This window comes from Lontra canadensis, unplaced genomic scaffold (assembly GCF_010015895.1).
Source record: "Lontra canadensis isolate GAN:19392208 unplaced genomic scaffold, GSC_riverotter_1.0 scaffold220, whole genome shotgun sequence".
NCBI lineage: Eukaryota > Metazoa > Chordata > Mammalia > Carnivora > Mustelidae > Lontra > Lontra canadensis.
The window spans coordinates 173,941-193,235 of record NW_022631214.1 but is presented as its reverse complement, the minus strand read 5'-3'; the positions used below and the strand labels follow the sequence as shown (position 1 = coordinate 193,235).

At 64.5% G+C, this 19,295-nt stretch overlaps 1 protein-coding gene across 9 annotated transcripts in view; it reads right to left on the bottom strand.

Annotated features, from left to right (window-relative positions):
• FBRSL1 (fibrosin like 1) overlaps positions 1–19,260 on the bottom strand; it is a 77,534-nt gene extending 58,274 nt beyond the window's left edge. For 3 of the 9 annotated variants that reach the window (XM_032849223.1, XM_032849216.1, XM_032849215.1), the window contains exons 1-2: positions 18,873–19,259; positions 2,526–2,726 (exon numbers count right to left, since the gene is read on the bottom strand). In XM_032849223.1, the coding sequence (XP_032705114.1) occupies positions 2,526–2,726; positions 18,873–19,151 (480 nt within the window). In that variant the 5' untranslated portion in view covers positions 19,152–19,259. Of the gene's footprint in view, positions 1–1,417; positions 1,683–2,525; positions 2,727–18,872 lie in introns of all 9 variants that reach the window. The other 6 variants (XM_032849222.1, XM_032849214.1, XM_032849218.1 and 3 more) reach the window with 3 other exon arrangements.
• Between the last annotated feature and the right edge of the window lie 35 nt (positions 19,261–19,295).

Here is a 19,295-nt window from a genome sequence, read left to right as displayed (position 1 = left end):
CGCACACACTCACACACACACTTGTAGCCTATCACACGGGGCGGAGGGGAGGCGTGCACAGACTCTGACGTACAAGGATACACGGGCACTCGTGAGGCACAGCGAGACACCGAGGAACCCCTCCGATAACCCCAAGCCCTTGGGGGCAGCCGTGTCCACTCTCCTAGGAGTGTGCGCGTCCCAAAGTAGCGGGCACGACGGGGGCAGGCATGGCAGGGAGGTGGGAAGATGCTGGGGGTCCTCTCCTCTCTTCCTGGTGCAGGCGGGCCTCTGCCTGGTAGCAGCCCTGCCGGGGGCTGCCTCTGCTGAGCCACAGTTTCCAACCGCAAACAGCCCGGCCTGCCTGGAGAAGGCCTTGGCCAGTGTGGCAGCACATCCACCCAGCACAGCCACACCCAGGGTGGCCTAGGAAATGGGCATCAGGCTCCAGGACTCACAGACGGGGCCTGGCGGGCCACCGCAGGGGTGGAGGATCGAGTCCGTCGTGACCTCAGGGGCCTGCAGGGACGGCCCAGTGCCAGGAGTGAGAGCTGCGGCTGACGGGCCCGAACCAGGTCCAGCAGCGACCGCCGCGGCTGGCTTGGGGGCCCTAGGAGGGGCCGACGGGGCGGGGCTGGCCGGCCCAGGAGTGAAGGGCGCTCAGGGATGGGGAGTAACGGCTGGGGTTTGCAGGGCTGGCTGGGGCCCAGAAGGGACTGCAAGGGCTGGCAGGGCTGCTTTGGGCCCAGGAGGGGCCGCTTTCGTCGGCAGGGCTGTTCTGGGCCCAGGAGTGGCCGCTTGGGCGGGTGAGGCTGTTCCGGGCCCATGAGTGGCCGCTTTTGTTGGCACGGCTGTCCAGGGCCCAGCAGTGAAGGTTTTGCGGGGCCAGGGTGCTCTGGGGCTTCAACTAATTGCTGGGGCTGACTGAGGCCCAGCAGGGACCCCTGGGGGCGGCTGGGTTGGCCTAGGAGGGACCTCCGGGGCTGGCAAGGGGCTAAGAGAGCCCGCCGGGGGCAGCAGCACTGGCCTGAGAGTGAGCTGGTGGGCCGGCGGCGTGGACGCAGCAGGAGGAGTGACTGTGGGGGCCGGCACCGCTGTCCTGAGGATGCCCTGCTGGGCTGGCCACGGAGACAGGGGGCCACCCACGATCGCACGGGCCAGCAGCGGTGCCAGAGGGCCAGGAGGGAGCGCAGGGGCCGGCAGAGGGGACATGGGGCCAGGAGGGAGCGCAGGGGCCGGCAGCGGTGCCACGGCGCCAGCAGGGAGCGCAGGGGCCGGCAGCGTTGCCACGGGGCCAGCAGGGAGCGCAGACGCCGGCAGCGGTGCCTAGGGCCTAGGAGCGCCCATCGTGGCCGGCAAGGCTGAGCCAGGAGTGACTGCTGGGGCCGGCAGTGCTGATCTGGGGCTGGAAGCAGCCGCTGGGGCCGGCAGGGCTGACCTGGGCCCAGAAGTGACCGCCGGGGCTGGCAGGGCTGTCTTGGGCCCAGAAGTGACCGCTGGGGCCAGCGGCGCTGACCCGTGAGTGGCCGCTGGGGCTGGCAGGGCTGCCCGGGGTCCGGGAGAGCCCGACGGGGCTGGCAGCGCTGACACGGGGCTGGGAGTGACCCCTGGGGCTGGCTGGGCTGGAGCTGCTGCTGGTGCTGGGCCGGGCCGTTCTGGTCCCAGTGGTTGGCTGGGAGCGGCCCCCCTTCTGGGGAGCACACCTGCATGGAAGAAAGAGCACGTGTCCACCTGGGCAGGTGTGCCTGCAGACCCCCCAACCAGCCCGGGCCCCTGAGACATGCTGCCCCCTCTCCAGCAGCCCCATCCCCAAGGGAGCTGAAAGTGGAGTGTGAAACACCAAGAAGAACCCCTCTCTGAAAAGAAGGCGCGAACCAGCGAGTCCCTGAGGAGGAAAGCAGCTGTAGGGCTGAGCCGGCACCTGGGAGAGAGTCCCCCGATCCCAGTCTCCCCACCCGATCCCAGCTGGGCTCTGGTGACATCAAGGATGCCCCCTCCCCCTGCCAACCGCCACCAAGGACTCGGCTCCCGGCCGCTGTGGAGGGAGGCCCCTGGGGTGGGCTGCTCTTTGTACCGGGACCCCTGACCACCAGTCACGTAACCCCCACCAAAAGATGTGCTGCATTCTACAGAAGGTTAGCAGATGGAAAACACCTGGTGCAGAGCCCGGCCCCCACGCGCTACAGACACCCTGGACACCCCGTGGTCGGCGGAGCCTGACAGACGCAACGGGGCAACGGTGCACCCTCCTGCCCCAAGCACACACACCCCCACCCCCATCCTTGGGCTCCCAGCCTGGCCTCTCTGGCTGTGTCACCCACCGGGGGAAGGTCTTCTGTCTGCTCAGGATCTGGGCTCACGGCGAGCGGCTACCTCGGGCCCCAGTCCACGTGGGCCGCATACCCCATGCCCAACAACGAAGGAGCACGTTGCCGGGCAGGCCCAGATGCCGACGGTGGTGTCCAGGTGTTGGTGTGGCCCTGAGGGCACCCAGGGGAGAGGGCACAGAGCCCGTGGTTCTGGGTGGGGCAGGGCCCAGCGCTCACCTGCTTGGTGGGCTGCAGTGGGACCTTCTTCTTCCCACGGTCACAGGCAGGCTCCAGGTCCTGCTCGGGGCTGCCAATCTCCAGGGGATGCCCATTCTCACTTGGTTCTGCAGACGGGCAGTTTTCGGACTCACGGGGCTTCTTGGCAAGGCGACGTTCCCATTTCTCCTTCCGCTCATGTGGCTTCAGGGCCATGTCCTTCTGTGAGGGAAAGAGGACAAAGCTGGTTAACTGGCAGTGACCTTGGTGACACCATGCAAGACTCTGCTGTGCTCCGAGGCGGGTCCCTAGGCATATAGCACCTACCTGAAGTGCTCACCCCACTAGTGGGTTGTCAGGACTAGGGGGCTCAGAGGATGATGGAGAAACAAAGCTAGACCAGGCCTTAAGCTTCCAAAGGGCCCCCAATCTGTGGCCCAAATGGAGCCAGTGCCGCACTGGCCCTCCCAGGGGTGCTGCTTACACTCCTGAGCCGATGGCTGCTGCCACAGCAGCTGACCACTGTTCCCGGGTCCAGAGCCCCCCAGGGGTCTACCTGCCCAACTGCGTGCAGCCAGGCATGCTGATACTGTGGAAGCCTGTGCTGGGGAACCAGCCCCTGACTCGGCCAGATACACAGAGCTCAGGGACCCTGGAGCCCTGCCCTAGAACAGGGAGTGACACCCAGCGGGGATTTACGGAGCAGGGGCTGCTGTGCTGATGCCAATCGCAGCAGTGGGGTCCCCACCGCCCCGAGCACAGAGCTGGTCCTGCCAGCAAGCCCAAGGCCCAGGACAGCCTGCCTTCGAGGTGCTGAGCAGACGCAGTGTCACCCACCAGCCGCCCAGCCGGGTCCATGGGTCGGTAAGAGCTGCCATCTCCACCTGGCTGCCGAAAAAGAGGCAAGAACTCACTGGAAGGGACCCAGAAGATTCTGAAAGCATTCACCCGAGGCGGGGAGGAAGGCCTGAATGAAGGTGATGCCCCTGGCTGCCGTGTCCCCCATATCCCAGGTGACATCCTCACAGCCCCACAGGCAGTGCTTCCTGAGAACCTGCGGGCTGACTGTGGCAGCCTCTTCAAGGCTGGCCTCTGTGCTCAGGTGGGCATGTGGCCCCAGTCAGGCCTCAGGCCACCTGGGCGGGTGGCGGGGAGAACCAAAGCCCCAGTCTAGACAGGGACATGCTGTGCGTGGCAGGGGAGGTCCTCCAACTTCGAACCACACGCCACCTCCTGGCTGGTGAGAGGGGCCCACAATCCCCAGAACTAGTGAGGGGAACCAGCCCAGCTGGCCGGACTGGAGCTGCCCTTCCATTTCCATGCACGGCAGCCCCCGGGACTGTCCTGCTCTGTGTGACCCCACAGCCTGGGCTGGGAGCAAGCAGGCGCGGCGGCAGGCTGCACTGGGGGCAGAGGCAGCAGCGGATAGCGTGGGACGTTCCACACCCCCAGGTTCTCCTGAGGGGCCCACAGCCCCAGCCACACAGATGCAGGCTGGCCCCGTCAGAGCCTCTCCCCTCTGAGGGGACAGTCAGGAGGGACGGGGTTCACCCTGCATCCCCACGCCCTCCCATGGCTCACTGAGGAGCAGGGGAAGGGAGCGGGGCTGGCAGTGGCGCCTGTCCTGGGGCATCCGCAAGGCTGGGAGCCCTCCTTAAAAGTCTGGTGACCAGCTTGGCCCGAGCCATGTGGCTCTGCCCTAAGCTCCACAGGCTTGTGCCAGGGCAGCAATTGGCTCCTAACTCCTCAGACCTGGGAGAGACCCTTCCCCACGCCCGCCGTCTGGGACAGCAAACCCCAGGGACATCCACAGGCTGTGGCATTTCTGCAGCCTCTCCTGTAGTCCGAGTCAGATGCCTTCATGCCCCCACTAAACTCCTCAGAGCCCCAGCTCGTCTCAGCCCAAAGGGGCCGCTCCCCAACCCTGAGAATGGAACCCTGGCACTAGGCCTCCCGGCTTCTGCCCTGCCTATGGGCATCAGGTCGATTCCACACTCTGGGGTGCACCCCCCACCCCCCGCATAAACTCAGCTGGACAGCAGGGCAGCCCCAGCTGAGACGCCGAATGTCTCAGGGAGGACTCCTGGGCAGGGGTGGAACCTCCAGAGGAGCAGCAAGTGCAAATGCCCTGAGACGGCGAGGAGCTCCCGCTCCCTCCCTCTCTTGCGCCTGCCTCCCGGGCTCCATTGGTCAGCACGTGGCCACAGGCCTCCCCGGGGCAGAAAGACGAGGCAGTCCCTCCAGGGACGAGCAAGTCCCGAGGACCGCAGCTCACTCTGCCCATGCGGGCACTCCACAGGACACACAAGGGACCCGCCCCTCACACACAGTCACGGCTTTCAGGTTCCCTGCTCACAGGCTGCTCCCTCCCACACAGGCCCCCACCGTCCCAAGCTCTCCGCCGGGAAGCTGCCACCCAACTGCAGGGCCCAGCCCAGCCCCCCCACGGCACACAGGGTGGCCAGGGCAGACGGTGGGCAGCAGTCTGCAGAGACGAACCAGAGCGACACACTGTCAAGGGCAGGCCAGCCAGGGGTTTGCACAGACAGAGCAGCAGGACGCCCACACACAGAGAGTCTCCCTTCGAGGAAGCGGCTGCCAAGCGTGGAGCCCGGAGGCCCCCGACCCGCTGTGGGTACGGTTCTCCTGGGGGCCGGACAAACCTGGTACCTGCTCCAGGGGCCAGGCAGGAGGCGCGCTTTCTGCCCTGGGGGAGGGTCTGGCTTTTCCTTCTACTCAGACCTCCAGGGGACCAGAGAAGGCCCACCACCAGCCTCCCTCACTTCACAGATCACTTCACAGACTTACATGCTAACGTCCTCCAGAAACGTGCTCATGGGTACCCAGAACGTCGGACCCCGTGTCTGGGCCCCTAGGGGACACTGGCCCTGCCATGTGGGCGTGGTCACGAGGTGGGAGGCTGAGGCGCCCCGCCGCGCACAGACACACACATGCGCACCCCCCCACCCCCCAACTCCTGGTGTGCACCAGCCCTGCTCTCGGCATCCTGGGTGGGAGGCGGGGTTGGAGTCCCAGAGCAGGACGGGCATCTCAGTGCTGCCGCCACACTGTATGGACTCCCAGGCCCCAGGCCACCCCAGCCTTAACAGCAGCTTCTCCGTGCCCTGGGGCATACACACCAAGCACCCTGCCAGGGCCACCTAGACCCGTGTACCGCCACAGAAGGCTGCCTGTCCTCTCTCCCCAGATGCCCACAGGCCCCCTCCCTCTGCAGCGAGCGAGCATCTGCGCTCCAGGACCACACGACACAGACCTCCTGAGTCACTGCGGGGCGAGCCCCACTCTCTCAGAGAGAGCCACTGGTTCTGAGGCCCTCCCGATCAGGTAAAATCACAGAAATGGTTTCTAGCCTGGGGGACAGGCTCTGAAGTCCCACGTGTGAGCCCTGGAGCGAGAACAGGCCTGGCCGGTGGTGTATGTGATCAGAAGCGCCAGAAGATACTAACCAGGAACCGTGGGAACAGCCTGGCCCTCGGGACAACTGGCTGGGCCAGAGCAATCTTTCTAATGAGCACTTGTAATCATGACACACAGAACAGAGGGGACAGACGGCAGGCCAGACATGCCGCACAGCAAGCACGGTGAACCTCCAGTGGCCGACCAGGCCAGGCCAGGCACTGGGCTCCACAAAGGCCTCCTTCTAGGCCCTGCCCCAGCCCCTTTGCAGGTTCTGGAAGGGCCTCCGGACAGCCCCAGGCCACTTCTCCAGACACCTCCAATCACATCTTTCACACAAAGTATGCATCAGTCAACCACAAATCATCCAATGCAGCACATTTTCTGTAAACCTGTGTTATCTATTTTTTTTTAAAATAAACAAAAAACCTAGACTGTTTGAACCCTTGAAATATCAGTGACTGGGCTGTCTCCTGCCCTGGACTCAGCCCAGTGGCATCCTGGCCCCAGGGCAAGAGCTCCCGCATCTGGAAAAGTTGGGGAGCTGGGAAGCCATTTGCCCCCAGCCCAGCACAGTGTGTGAGCCAGCAGGAGGCAGGCCTGGGCCCTGTGCGCATGGAGGGACAGCCACCCCATGGGCCCTCTCCTGGCTCAGGCGGGCAAAAGGCCTCGTGCACCGGGACCCAGAGGCAGCCGCCTCCGCCCAGCCACTGCCCTGAGAATGACGGGGGCTTCATGGAGCAGCCCCGAGGCTATGCACCCAAGGGGCTCTTGGTCACAGGATTCAACAGTTTCTGCCACAGGGGCATCGCCGGAACGTGGCCGGCTGGCCCTCTCCCGGCACACCAGGGCTGGGGCTGGCCTTCACTTGTGATGCTGACCCCATGTGAGCCTAGGCCCGTTCTGGGGGCTCACCCTAGCTCAGGCACACTCCGCCCCAGTTCCGCCCCCACTGAGCCGGCAGGGTGGGGCGCTGGTCCCGGGTCCCAGGCACAGCTCCGCCTGGACCATGGGGCCTCTGGGTAGGCCTGGTCTCCTCATCTGTAGACTGGGGCAGCGGCCGTGCCCAGACCGTGCTGGACGCTCCGGGTGCGGCAGGGCCGCAAGAGCAGTGCCTGCCCCCAACAGGCCAGGGTGGAACGGCAAGTAGAGGGAGACTTGGAACAGACCCCCACGAAGCGGGGCAGCGGCGGGCTGGCGTTGGACTTGGGGGATGCTCGGCGGGCTGCTGGGGGATCCACGCTATGAGCCTACAGAACTGAGGCGTGCCCACGAGGAAGCAGGCCCTACCAAGGCTGCAGCAACAGGCTGGGGTGAATCCAGGACCGGCCTGTACCCCTGAGCTGCCGTCCGCCCACAGACTCATTGTGAGCCCGGAGACCGGACGGCAGATGCATCCCGGCACACCCCAGCACCCGCACACAGAGGGGCCCTAAAAGAGGAGCATGGCCGAGCACTGAGGCCCACAACCCTTGAGGCCCGAGGCAACAGTCCCACAGTGACGCCTCCAGCGCCCTCCCCACCGCCCAGCAGCCGGGCCCCTGGACCCTCCCCAGACCACAGGGGGATCTGCCTGCTGTCGTGAAATCGATGATTACGTTTTCCTATAGCAATTTTACGGGGCTATTTTTAGCTCCCCTAAACGTCATTACTATGCAGTACCAAGAAGCTCTCTAACCGCACTTCAGTAAGTCTGTGCAGACAGGAGGAGTCAGAACTGGCAGACCCAGATTCTCTCACTGAGGTCTGAGGCTGCAAGGGCTGACGTGCACCGGCCTTTCCCGCCTCCCAGATCCTGCCGGCAGAGGCATGGCCGCACCCCTCCAGCCAGGTGGGTGTCCCTCTGCTCCTGGGGCTGCAGAGCGGCCTCGCCCCCAGGGTCACACAGAACCCAGCCCTCACTGCCATGCTCCGGCACGCTCCTGGTGGCCTGACCCACCTGACCTTCCCCCCAACCAGCCCACCTCCCCACTTTCCTACCCTGCTTGGCGAGGCTGCCCGTCTCCCAGAACCTCCGGGACTTGGGGGCCCCCAGAAGACCTGCGGACTCACAGATCAGGCAACAGCCACTGCTCACCCGGCAGGCTGTTCTATCTAGCCCGGAGCCCTCCAGCGCACACCTGGCCCGGGCCCGTGGCACAGCCACCCCCACCCTGCTATCTGTGCGGCTCACCCTCCTTCACCTCCAAGTTCTTAAGGCAAACTTCACCCCCCACACACGCCAAGTACAGGCCCAGCCCACAGCCCACCTACCTTCTGTGTTCTGACCTACCCCCTCCGGCCCTGGGGACAGAGACCACATATACAGGCATCTTCTTCCAGGTGGTCGAGGGGCCTCTCCCCAGGAGGGGTAACCCCCCCCCAGCTAGGAAGGAGGCAGCCCGTGTACCACCGGCTGCCCTCCCCACCGGGGGAGGCCAGCCCGGCTGCTGGCCCCTGGCTGCGAACCCACCGGCAACCGGTACACCCCCCAGCCCCCCAGAGTTGACCGACTGTCCCTGTATGTTTGGGACTGAGAAGGCTTCCTGGATGTGGGAAAGGCACAGAGAAACAGGACATCCTGTGAACCGTAGTGGCAGCACTGCCCTACCACAGACCATCTGCACCTAAGTCACAGAGAGCTGGAGGACAGGACGGACAGGACAGTGGGGTGGGGGTGCCAGGGTCCCTCCACTAGGCCGAACTTCCCAGCCCAGGCCGCCATATCAAGGTGCGGCAAGGCCTGGGGCCCCCCAACACCCGCAGATGAGGAGGCTGGGAGTCGCGGACAGACGGAAAGCTGTCCCGGACAGTGCCCGTGGGCAGCCCCCGCCCAGCTGCCCCGGCCCGGCCATGACAACCATGTCCAGCCACCCCCTCCGGCTACCATGCTAGGACAGGCATCCTCCCTGACCTGTCCCCTCCTTAGCTCACACCCACACTGGATGGGTACTGTTCCCCATCACCTTCCCACCCCCACAGCCCACCCGCTGTCCCTCCACGTAAGGGAGCCAGCCAGAGAGGTCCCTCAATCCCCAGGATGACGACAGGGTCCCTGAGGGTAACACGGCCCTCAAGGACCAGCCCCTGAAGGGCTCACTGACACCCCAGCTGTTGCAGAGCCCTCTGGAACCTGCCTCGCTCGTGCCCCTCGGTCCTTCTAGGTCATTCTCTTTCCGGCTTGGAGGACTCCTCCTCAGCACCCCTGCCCCGGTGCCCACCCACAGTGTGCGCCATGCACTGGAATGCTGGCCAAGCAGGAGGGCCGGAGGGCAGATGGTCGAAGACCTGGGAGTGGGGGAGCCAGGCGGGGAGCAGCGCCACCACAGCCTCTGCCGCACCCAGTGTTCAGCACGCTAGTGGGGACCCACCCCCCAAGCTCTGTGAAGACACTCACTCCTTCCCACGGCCATCCAGCCCCTGCCACGTGCGGAGGGGCTGCTGGGACAGAGGAGGCCACCTGGACACGGAAGAGACCCGCCCACCCTACGGTCTGGGACGAGCTAGACAAATGGTGATGGCGACAGGTGCTCTGGACAAAAGCACGCAGGTGGACGAGGACGGTGGGCATGGAGCCGGAGGCGAAGAGGCAGCGAGTGAGAAGCAGGCAGGCCCTGCTCTGGGCCCCCTGCCCAGGCCTGCACACCGCGGACACACCCTCCTCCCACACCCGTGCACGCACACCCCACTGCGACCCCGCACTGTGAGCCCGCGCTGATCAGCCAGGCTGCGCTCTCATTCACACTCAACTAGGACCCTCCTGCCCACGGCCACTGTCCTGGCAGTTGGGTGTGGAGGTTAGCCTCTGCCCAAGCCCCCTCTACCCCGCCGAGCCCCTCCACGTGCGGACGGCACCACGCGCCCGCCCATGACCGCCAGAGCTGGCCTCGGGCTCACCACCCTGCGAGCCCCCTCAGACTCTGCCACCTGCTCCGCTGCCGCTCGGCTGTCACACTCAGAGGGGCTGCCCAGGGAGGTCAGAAGCCAGGGCCACTGTTGCTGAAACATCCGGGCCTGTTTTGTCCTGGCATGGGGGACACAGAGAACCGAACTCAGGGTTAGCTCAGAGAAGAACACTGGAGAGAGGACGGGGACCGGGGCGGGGGGGGGGGGGGACAGGACCACGTGGCAGGAACTTTCAGTTCATCACCCCCACTTCCCAGATGAGGAAATCGAGGCCCAGACTGGGCGGAGGGCTAGCTGGGGCCACGCGGTGAGGAAGAGAAGGGACTTTAGTCCAGGTGTTCGGACTGGGCCCGCCCCCCTCACTGTCCTCCTCAGCTGTCTGGGAGCAGGGGAGACTCAGAGGAAGCATCCCAGACTCGCTCCTGGAAGATGGGACCAGCACAGCAGGTGCACAGGCCCCGAGACAGGAGTGCCCGGGGCCCCAGGTGAGGGGGTGGGCAGGGCCAGGCCTCATTGAGAATGTGGGTTCATTCCACAGGTGACAGACAGGGGCCCCGGCTTTACCCGGGAGACAGGTCTGCGTGAGTTCCTGACAAATCCACTTGGGCTCCTGGTACCGAGCGTGGGTCCGGCAGCACGTGGGACACTGGGCGGAGGACCAGCCCGCGGCCTGCCGGCATCCAAGGACTGGCATGTGAGGCTGGGGCGAGCGGTTAGGAGACAGCCGCAACAGGTAAGGTCAGAGAGCTAATGGGGGTCATGGCCAATCCCGAAAGTCCCTGCGGGGGCTCTAAGTCTGACTTTCAGCATCGCTGCACATCAGACTGGGCCGTGGCCTCCCACTCATCACTGGCAGAGGGGTACGCGTGGCGGCCCTCCAGCAGAGCCACTCACGTGCCCGGCATGGACGGGGGCTTGGCCCTCCGCACCCACTGCTCACTCCCTGCTCTCAGCGGAGAACCCTCCCTCGGCTGGGCCCCAAAGGCGCCTGCAGCCACCTGTGGGGCGTCCAGGGAGCAGCGCCCACCCAAACAGCTGCTCCCAGGCGGAAGCAGAGCTGGCGGCACGCAGATGCCTTGCTAGGCAGAGCATGAGCTGGGCAGACAGGTGGGGGCAGGGGGAGGACACGGACGTGCCCCAGCAGGCCAGCCTGGTCGCCCCCGACCCCACACGTGTGCACACACACTGACTGCCCCTGGAAAGACAGGCAGGGGTGGTCTACATGCCGGGCTGGGTACCAGGTTCCGGAATCAGCTCTCCCCCACACGCAGCTTCCAACAGAAGCCTGGTACACACAGTCCTGGGGAGCTGAATAAGGCTGGTAACTCGTTGGCGAGTTTTCTTTCTTTAGCTCCTCGGGCAAATCAGGGCGCCAGAACAGTCTCCACATGGAACTGGAACCAGACGCTACATTTGTCCGAAGTCCCCAAAGCACTCAATTCCATGTGGGTTTCAGATTCTGGCTCCCAAAGGAGAAAGCGCCTCGGGTGTCCTTGGGGCCCCCGCCTGGCCGCCTCGCCGACCCTCTCCAGGCATCCCAGGTGGATGTCCCGCCCCGCCCTGCCAGGCGCCTTGCTAGCACCTGCCAGGCCTACGCAGCCTCCTTCTGAGCCCCCAATTTCTTTGCAGGCACTCACTCACCACTCTGGTTACCTATTTGCGTCCTGTCTGGAGCCGACCCAGTAGCTAGCACAAAGACTGGCACACAGCAGGTGCTCAATAAAGGCTCAGAGAATCAGGATGGGAAGAATGGATCCAAACACCCTCTGCTGGCCAGCGGTCCCCTCCAGAGGCCTACAGCCCCACATGTGAGCCTGGCGTGGCCCGCAGCAACCACAGCCTGGGCCACAGTGAACAAGAGACAATAAAAAACCATCTGGACCAAGGGTCCAGGTGATAGGGGCTGCCACGGGCTAGGTGAAGAAAGCCACGGCTCGGTTTATCTAACCCAGTGTTGGAGAGCTCTGACTGGGACATGGTCTGGCTGCCCAGACTTCCGGGAAGCCTCATGGGAGGCTGCACTGAGGGGCTCTTGGCAGAGCGCATGGGTGGGTGACCACAGCCTGGGTGGTGTGGCTGTGGCCGGGCCGACCAACTACTCTTCCACCCTCGGCAATTAGCAAATGCATGGTGCCTTGGCCGCCTCTCCAGTTTCCCTAATGGGGCTGACCATGGCCCCCACCTCTGGAAGCTCCATGCAGAGCACGTGAACCACAGGGGTCAAGGCCAGGATGACAGTGGCTCCCAGCAGGCGCACTGCCAGGTCACTGTGCAGTTGCTGGCACTTGGGCTGCCCCGAGAACATGACACAGCCAAGCCCACAGTGAGGGTGATGTCCGGCCTCCAGTGTCCTTCCTCCAGACCGTAGCCATTGCCCACCTGAACAGAACACAGGGGGACAGGGCCTAAGGCCTCACCACCTGTCAGCTCACAGGCGGTCCTGCTCAGCAGCAAGTGCCCCTGGCCGGCCTGCTCTGGGGTGGGGGGCGCCCTGCTGACCCTATTTCCAGCAAGCTGGGTCCCTGGATCCTTTACTCAGTACCTGCCCCCCACCACACCCTGAGCTGACTCGGGTCTCTAACTGGCCACCAGCAAATGCAGCTGGAACACTGGGGCCACAAGTGTGGAGAGGAGCTGCTGATTCCCGAGCCGTTCGGACAGCTCCAGAACACGAGAGAAGATGCCGCAGACACAAGACAGTCTCAGGCCAATGTATCTAAGAACGTGGTGCTAAAAACCCAGCTACAAGCTCACACCAGACTGCCCCCATTGCCTGGCATTCAGGGACAGCCTGACCTCACTGGCTCCAGAGAACAACGATAACCATCAAAGAGGGTGCGTCAGGCCCACTGCTCACTTCTGCTCTAGTCCAGACACTTCCCAGGCAAGACCCCACGGCCACATGGAAGGTGGCACACAGCTGTGCGGAGTCGGGGAAGCAGGAGGAGCCCACCGGAAAGGATGCCATGGAGGTGCTGAGAGGCCACAGGACAGGAAAGGAGATGAGCGGCGTTGGCGCTATGTTCCCAGCGGACCCCACAGAGGCCAACGGGAAACCTTAGACACTCCACTGGGCAAGCGTTGGAACGGACAAGGGAACCTGCTGGTGCCCAGGTAGGAGCGTGGCGGCAGCCAATCAGAAAACAGAGTGACCGAGGCACGTGAGACAACCGCGCAGACCCTCCACCTGGTGCCACAGCTGAGTACAGCTGCCTCTCCAGGTATCAAGTGAGCAGCGCCGCACGGCAGACCCCCTGCCCCAGCCCCAGGTCTCCGAGCTGCTCCCTGGAAACAAGCATGTGTGCAAGGAGGTTCTGGTGGGGAGACGTCCACGAGGGAACGACACCGCCTGAGTCCTCGTGGGAGGGACAAGGAACAGAGTTAAGTAAGCTGGAACGGGTCAGGGGTGGCCCAGACACAGGGCTGAAGGCTCCGTGCCGGGGAAGGGGGAGTTTATGACCAGACAGTTGAGTCACCTGACACTTGGGGAAAGGATCTTCCAGGCAGGGGAAGAGCAGTCGGCCAGGGCCAGAAGTGTGCCCCTGTGTATGTCTGAGGATTCTCCGGCAGGGGGTAGTGGGGGGGCTCAATGTGGCGGGAGCTACAGGACCGAGGGACTGTGGTAGGGCATGAAGGAGGCCACGGCAGAGACAGGCCGGAGGAGCTAAGGGGATGGTGGGGACAGGACGAGCCCTGTGAGCTTATGAGTGTTTGCTATCTGCTCTGGTGGGGGGGGGCAGGGTGACTGTCCCGCAGCAGGCCCAGAACAACGGATAGAGGACATGAGGCCCTATGCTCAAGCTCCAGGAATGCGGTTTCACCATGTGTGACCAAGGGGTCACATGGAGGCCTGTCCTCTGCTTTGTCCAGGTCACAGAGCTGCTGCCCCAGATGGGGTCTGGAGCACAGACGCACAGTTACACATGTATGCCAGCAAGGACACAGCACACACATGTGAACCCATGTGCACACACACCTGCACTTGCGGTGGACCTAAGACCGGCTAGAAACTCCAAGCGGGGCAGGGGGACGGAGGGCTGTGGTCTATCCCAGGGGTGCCCCCATGACCCCCACTGCCCATGCTGGGTAAAGCCAACCCTCTGGCAGATGAGGCCCACGGCACCCACAGCGAGGTGCGGGCAGCCTGTATGGGCTCAGAGGGGTGCACGCGGGGGACACGGGGCCCCCACCTTTGCCGCCATCAGTCCCACGCCACGTTCACAGATGTTGGGGCTCAGTGTGGGCAGGACAGAGAAACTGAGGCCCACAAGCTACAAATGCTGTGTATGTGAGCCCCAGCCAGAGAGAAGCAGGGCAGTGGGCTGGGGTGACGGGAGGCCAGGAAACAGCCCCTGCCCACTGGCCAGGAGCTCCAGTCCCTCAGCTGTACCCAGGGCCGGGCAGGGACAAAAGGCTGGCCAGGAGGCCCAGGGCCACCTCCACTGTGCTGTGCCATAGTGTGTGAGCCTTTACGCCATGGCCCCGCCGCCCGTGACGGGTGGGCAGTGACAGAGCAGCCTGTGCCTAGCCGCAGGCCCTGCAGACCATCTGCGATGCCGGCCAGGCTCAGAGGGCAGCCCTTCCCCAGAGGTCAGGCAGCTGGCCCAGGGCCGCCCAGGAAAGGCCGTCCATTGAGATGCTAGGGAGACTGCTGGCCGCGCTACTCAAGCTCAGACATGTCCCGGAGATGCGACCCAAGTCTGCGTGAGGACTCACCAGATCCCTGCTGTCTGGCACCGCAGCGGGCGGATTCCAGAGGAGAACTTTGCCCCCCTTCAGCTTCCTCATCTACCAAGGGGGTGCGTGAGGACGGTGCCCTCAGCGGCTGTCAATGTCACCACTGCTCCCACCACATGCCTCCTCACAGCAGACACCAACCCACACAACTGGAGAGCCCAGGCCAGGCTCCCACCCCACCTCCACCTGTCTGCCCAGGCCAGGGAGCCCACATCCACACGGGCGGGGGAGGCTATGCAATGGCGTTGTGCTTACCAACCGGAATGCGGGGTCCCCCTTGGAGGGAGCAGCCCCTCCCCCATGGCAGCCCTCAGGAGGAACAGGGGAGCAGACGAATGCAGGCGTAGGCAAGCTCCAGGTTCGGTGCCCTACCTCCGTTCCATGACTGCAGGCAAAGTGTTCCTGCTCTCCGGGCCTCAGTATCCCCAAGTGGAGAGCAGGGGGCAGCCTGGAGGTGCTCTGGCCAGTGGGCGTGGTCGCTCCCAGCTGACAGCTCCTCTCGGCACTGACTCTCCTCTGTCCCTCTCCTTGGAGGGCTGGGCCGGGCACACATGCAGCGCCCCCAGATCAAGGCCCCCACAGGCAGGACCCATGGTGTGGGCTTCAGCACACGGACAGTGGGGCCACATCCTGGCCCCCCACACTCCTGGCCCTTAGCAAGCAGACCTAGCCTGATCGTGTGCCCCTTGCCCAGGGGGCACCGAACACCAGCTTCAGAACCACTACCACTGAGCCCTCTGCACAGGCCGAGGGAGTTCTGCCCCCCTGCAGGGCCACCACCCATCAGAATGCAAACAGCCTCCAGTGCCTGCCTTGGGACGCAGAGCCCCAGCTGCAGCGTCCTAAGCCCGGGGAGAACTGAGTTACTTCCAGCAGAGAAGCACAGCGCGCCCCCGACGCCACCCGAAGCTGGGAGCTGGGCGGCAGGCCAAGAGCACGAGCCCACACGGCCATTCACCTGCTGATGTGGCCACAGGGAGGCCCGGCCTCGTGTCCCAAGCACAGCGGTGTGCAGCAGGTCGTGTCTGGGTTTAGGTGTCCGTTTTACGGGTTATCTGAGTTAACATATGGTGATCGGCGTGAGAAACAGAATTACAGACACGAAGTCACCGGTTACCACAATAAAACTTGGGGCATTTGCCTTTTCATTTTCTACTCCTGGATACACGTCTCCTAGACCCGTGTAGAGACATGGTGGGTAACCCTTTCTTTCTAGCAAAAAAAGGTGAGATAGGCCACTAGGGCCCGTGTGGTTCTACCCGCACAACATACCATGGAAAGGCCAGAAGCTGGCCAGGGCGGTTACCGCAGGAGGTCACGGCCGGCACTGAAAACCGGTTCAGACTATACGAGTTCACTGATGTTGATCTTCGAACCAGCTGAAGGCGTCTCGCTGTTCTGAGACAAGTCAGCGAGAACCACACAGATGCTAAACCGGAAGCGCGGTTTCCAGCGGGTGCATGCGGCACACGTGCTCACAAGGAGGCAGCACACAGCGTCAAGGGGAAGCGCTGGTGCCCAGGCGTGCGGGCAGCCCTGACGGAAAGGCTGGGGAGCACACAGTAGGTCTGCCTGCAAAGTGGATCTCCCGGGAGACTCAGGGGCTCACACTGTGGCCTAACGGTTCCCTTTGCCATTAGGGAGGGTGGGTGGGGAGGACCTCAGTTCTGCCCTGGCCTGTCCCCCAAGGGCCTTCTCATCACCTCTGCAGGCAGAGATGTCAAAGGAACCAGGACAGCAAGAAACATCCACCTGTCCCTAACATTCCTGGTCAGAGAGAGAAAGACAGCCCCTGTCCCCCCCAAACCACAAGACCCCTGCCCCGCTGCCACCTGCTCCCACCCTGCTGAACAGAATCGGAATGCTGACGGAGGACCAGGGCCGAGATGGGCAACCCTGCCCAGCCCATAGCCTCTGCACGCCCTCAGCTCAGACGGCGAGCTCCCACCATCCACCTCCACGCCCAGGCCTTGGACACACTGTGAGCCCCGCCAGACCGGGAGCCCTCTCCTCAGCTGACACCACCACGTCACATGTGTGTGTCCCCAGCATTTCACACAAGTGGCCTGTGATCCTCTTAGACACCCGAGGCAGGGACTCATCCTCTCTTCCTGGCAAACACAGGTGCGCAGGGAGGTGCTGGAAGGGTGGGGTCAGGGACCTGCCTGGGGCGTGGGGGGTGGAGGAGGCTGCATCCTCAGGATAAAGAAAAGGAGAACTCTTGGACTCCCGCACTCTCCAACTTCCTGAGCAAGTCACCTGACATTTGTGTGTCTATGCCCCAGGGGTGACAGCAGCGCGTATCCCTGTGCCACGCAGCCCTGGCAGAGCTCTGACACTGGGTGGGGGGCTCGAGGTTCGCGGCTCGGGGCCCCGGTGTCCCCATCTGTACAGTGCAGTCTGAGGACACACAGACTCAGAACTGTGCCTGGTCAGGTACGGGCTCCCGGTGTGCTGCCACTCGGTGTCCTGATGGATTACGAACTCTGCGGAGAACTACGCTTCAGCAAGAAGCGAGTCCGAACGAGGGAACCAAACTGGAAGCCCGGACTTGTGCAGAAGCCCCGTACTTTCCAAGGCAGGCGGGTCCTCCCTGGCTCAGCACGGCAGGAAAAGGCACAATGGTGCGGTGGCTGGTGAACACCGAGCAGCCGGCAGACTCAGTCCACGGCCGGACCGGCAGAGGCCCCCACGCCCAAGGCTGCACGGAGGGTCCCCGATGCCGGAGGGGTGCGGTCAAGGCTACTGCCGGCTCATTTCAGCAGGGGTGCGGCCGGACTTCTGGCACAACCCTCTCAACAGCCGTTCTCCTCCCACGTGTTCCCTCCACAAACACGTATGGGGCGCAGGGACCGTCACAGAGAACACACGAGCCAGACGTGGTGCCTGCTCTCTTCCAGCTTACAAGTTCGGGTGGGGAGAGGGTCAGAGAAGAGTCCCTCCCTAGATGGCTTCATAGAGTGGTCACTGACAGGAAGGAAAGTGGAAGACGGGCAGGGTGTGGGTGGCGAGGTCACTGGGGAGGGTGTGAGCAGTGTCTGTACTGAGACTCGAGGGTCCAAACAACCTGGGACCAAAGCGCGGAGGCAGCAGAACCTCCGAGGGGCCAGCGTGCCTACGTAGAGGCCGACGTGCAGGGCCCTGGAGACCACAGTCAGGCTGTCTCTTGCGCACCTGGCAGGGCAGGCTCGCACCTGGAGCGTGGCCGGAGGAGCCACTCTCCGAAGCTGTGGCACTGAACTTGGCCACCCCTTCCCATTCAGAGCTGTGGCACGTGCCACCCTCACCAGAGTGTCTGAGCTGGGGACCCCTTGATCCGGGAGCCATCCAGGGCCCCCCGCTGCACACAAAGAGGACCAGGGTGGGGGTGGGGGCCATGTGGTCGACGTAAGTGCCCCACCTCCATGCATGATCCACCTGCCCAGACAGAAAGCAGCACACCTGTCCCAGAGCCATGTCCCCCGGCTGCCAGCACCTGACCCTGAAGCCCTCCACAGACCTGGCCCACCTCAGGGAGGGCTCCCTGCAGGCACCTCTCCCCAAAGCTCAGCCTGCGACTGGAGATCCCAGGCCACTGGCTCCCGAGCCCCAGAAAAACGAAGGGGGGCTGTTAACTGGGCAATCTCTGGGACCCCCAAACCCAGCGGAAGCCGGGCCCCTAGTCAGTGCTGCAACGGGCCCCTGGAGGGTGCGGGGTGGGGGCTGGCCAGGCTGGCGGGACTGTGGTGTCCGACTTCTACCCAGTTCTACGAGACCGCACTGGCCAAACCCGACAGTCAGTACTCATTCCTTCTCGACTCACCTGGGTTCGCACAAGAGGGGCCGCAATTGCTGAGCAAACATTGTCTGGATAACTCAGCCACACAAGCGTTTTTGTTTTTTGGGGGTTTTGTTTTTCTGCCGTCCTACTGACCAGCCAGTGAAGCAGCAGTCAGGACAGGGGTCTCGGAAATCCCCCCGCCTGTCTCCGTCTGAACAGAAACCGGAGAGCAGGAGAGGAGCGGGAAGAGTCTCGAAGTACCCCCTCCGCCACCGCCTTCACAGGACCGGCAGTGCTCACCCCGGCACGTCCCGAGCCCAGCCAAGCGGTATTTTGAAAAAGGAAAACAGCTGAAGAAGAGGCGCGCGCGACCCGGCGGCGTTCGGTCAGACAGTGCCGTTCCGAACCTTTTCTCCCCAGCCGAGCCAGACGCCCCCGCCGGCGCCCCCCGCAGCCTGCCCGGCCCCCAAGCAGCGACCTGAGCCGCGCGCCGGGCCCACGCGGCCCGGCAGCCCTAAGGGGTGGGTGTGCCGCCGCCCCGGGAGCGCCTCGCCCGCCGCCCCACCTACCTCCAAGGCCTCGAGCGTGCTGAAGCTGGCGATGGCGAAGCCGTCGATGACCTCCTCCTCCTGCGAGCTGGACTCGCGGCGGCGGCGGCGCGGGGGGCGCACGGCGGCGGCGCGGGGCGGGGGCGCGCGGGGCAGGCCCGCGTTCTCCTTGCCAGGCCCGGGCTCGGTCTCGTCGCCCGACGACGCGCTCTGGTCGCGGGCGTCGCGGGCCGCCTCCCGGCGCCGGCCGCGGTCCCGCTGCGCGCGCGAGCGCCGGCTCTGGCGGACCTTGGCCTCCATGGTGCGCGGTGACCTTGTGGCCGCGCCGTCGGGCTCCCGCGCTGCCGCTGCCGCTGCCGCTGCGCTACGCGGCGCCGCCGGGCTCGGTGCGGGCCGCGCGGGCTCGGGCCCTGGGCGGCGGCGGGCGGCAGGCCGGGCCGGGCA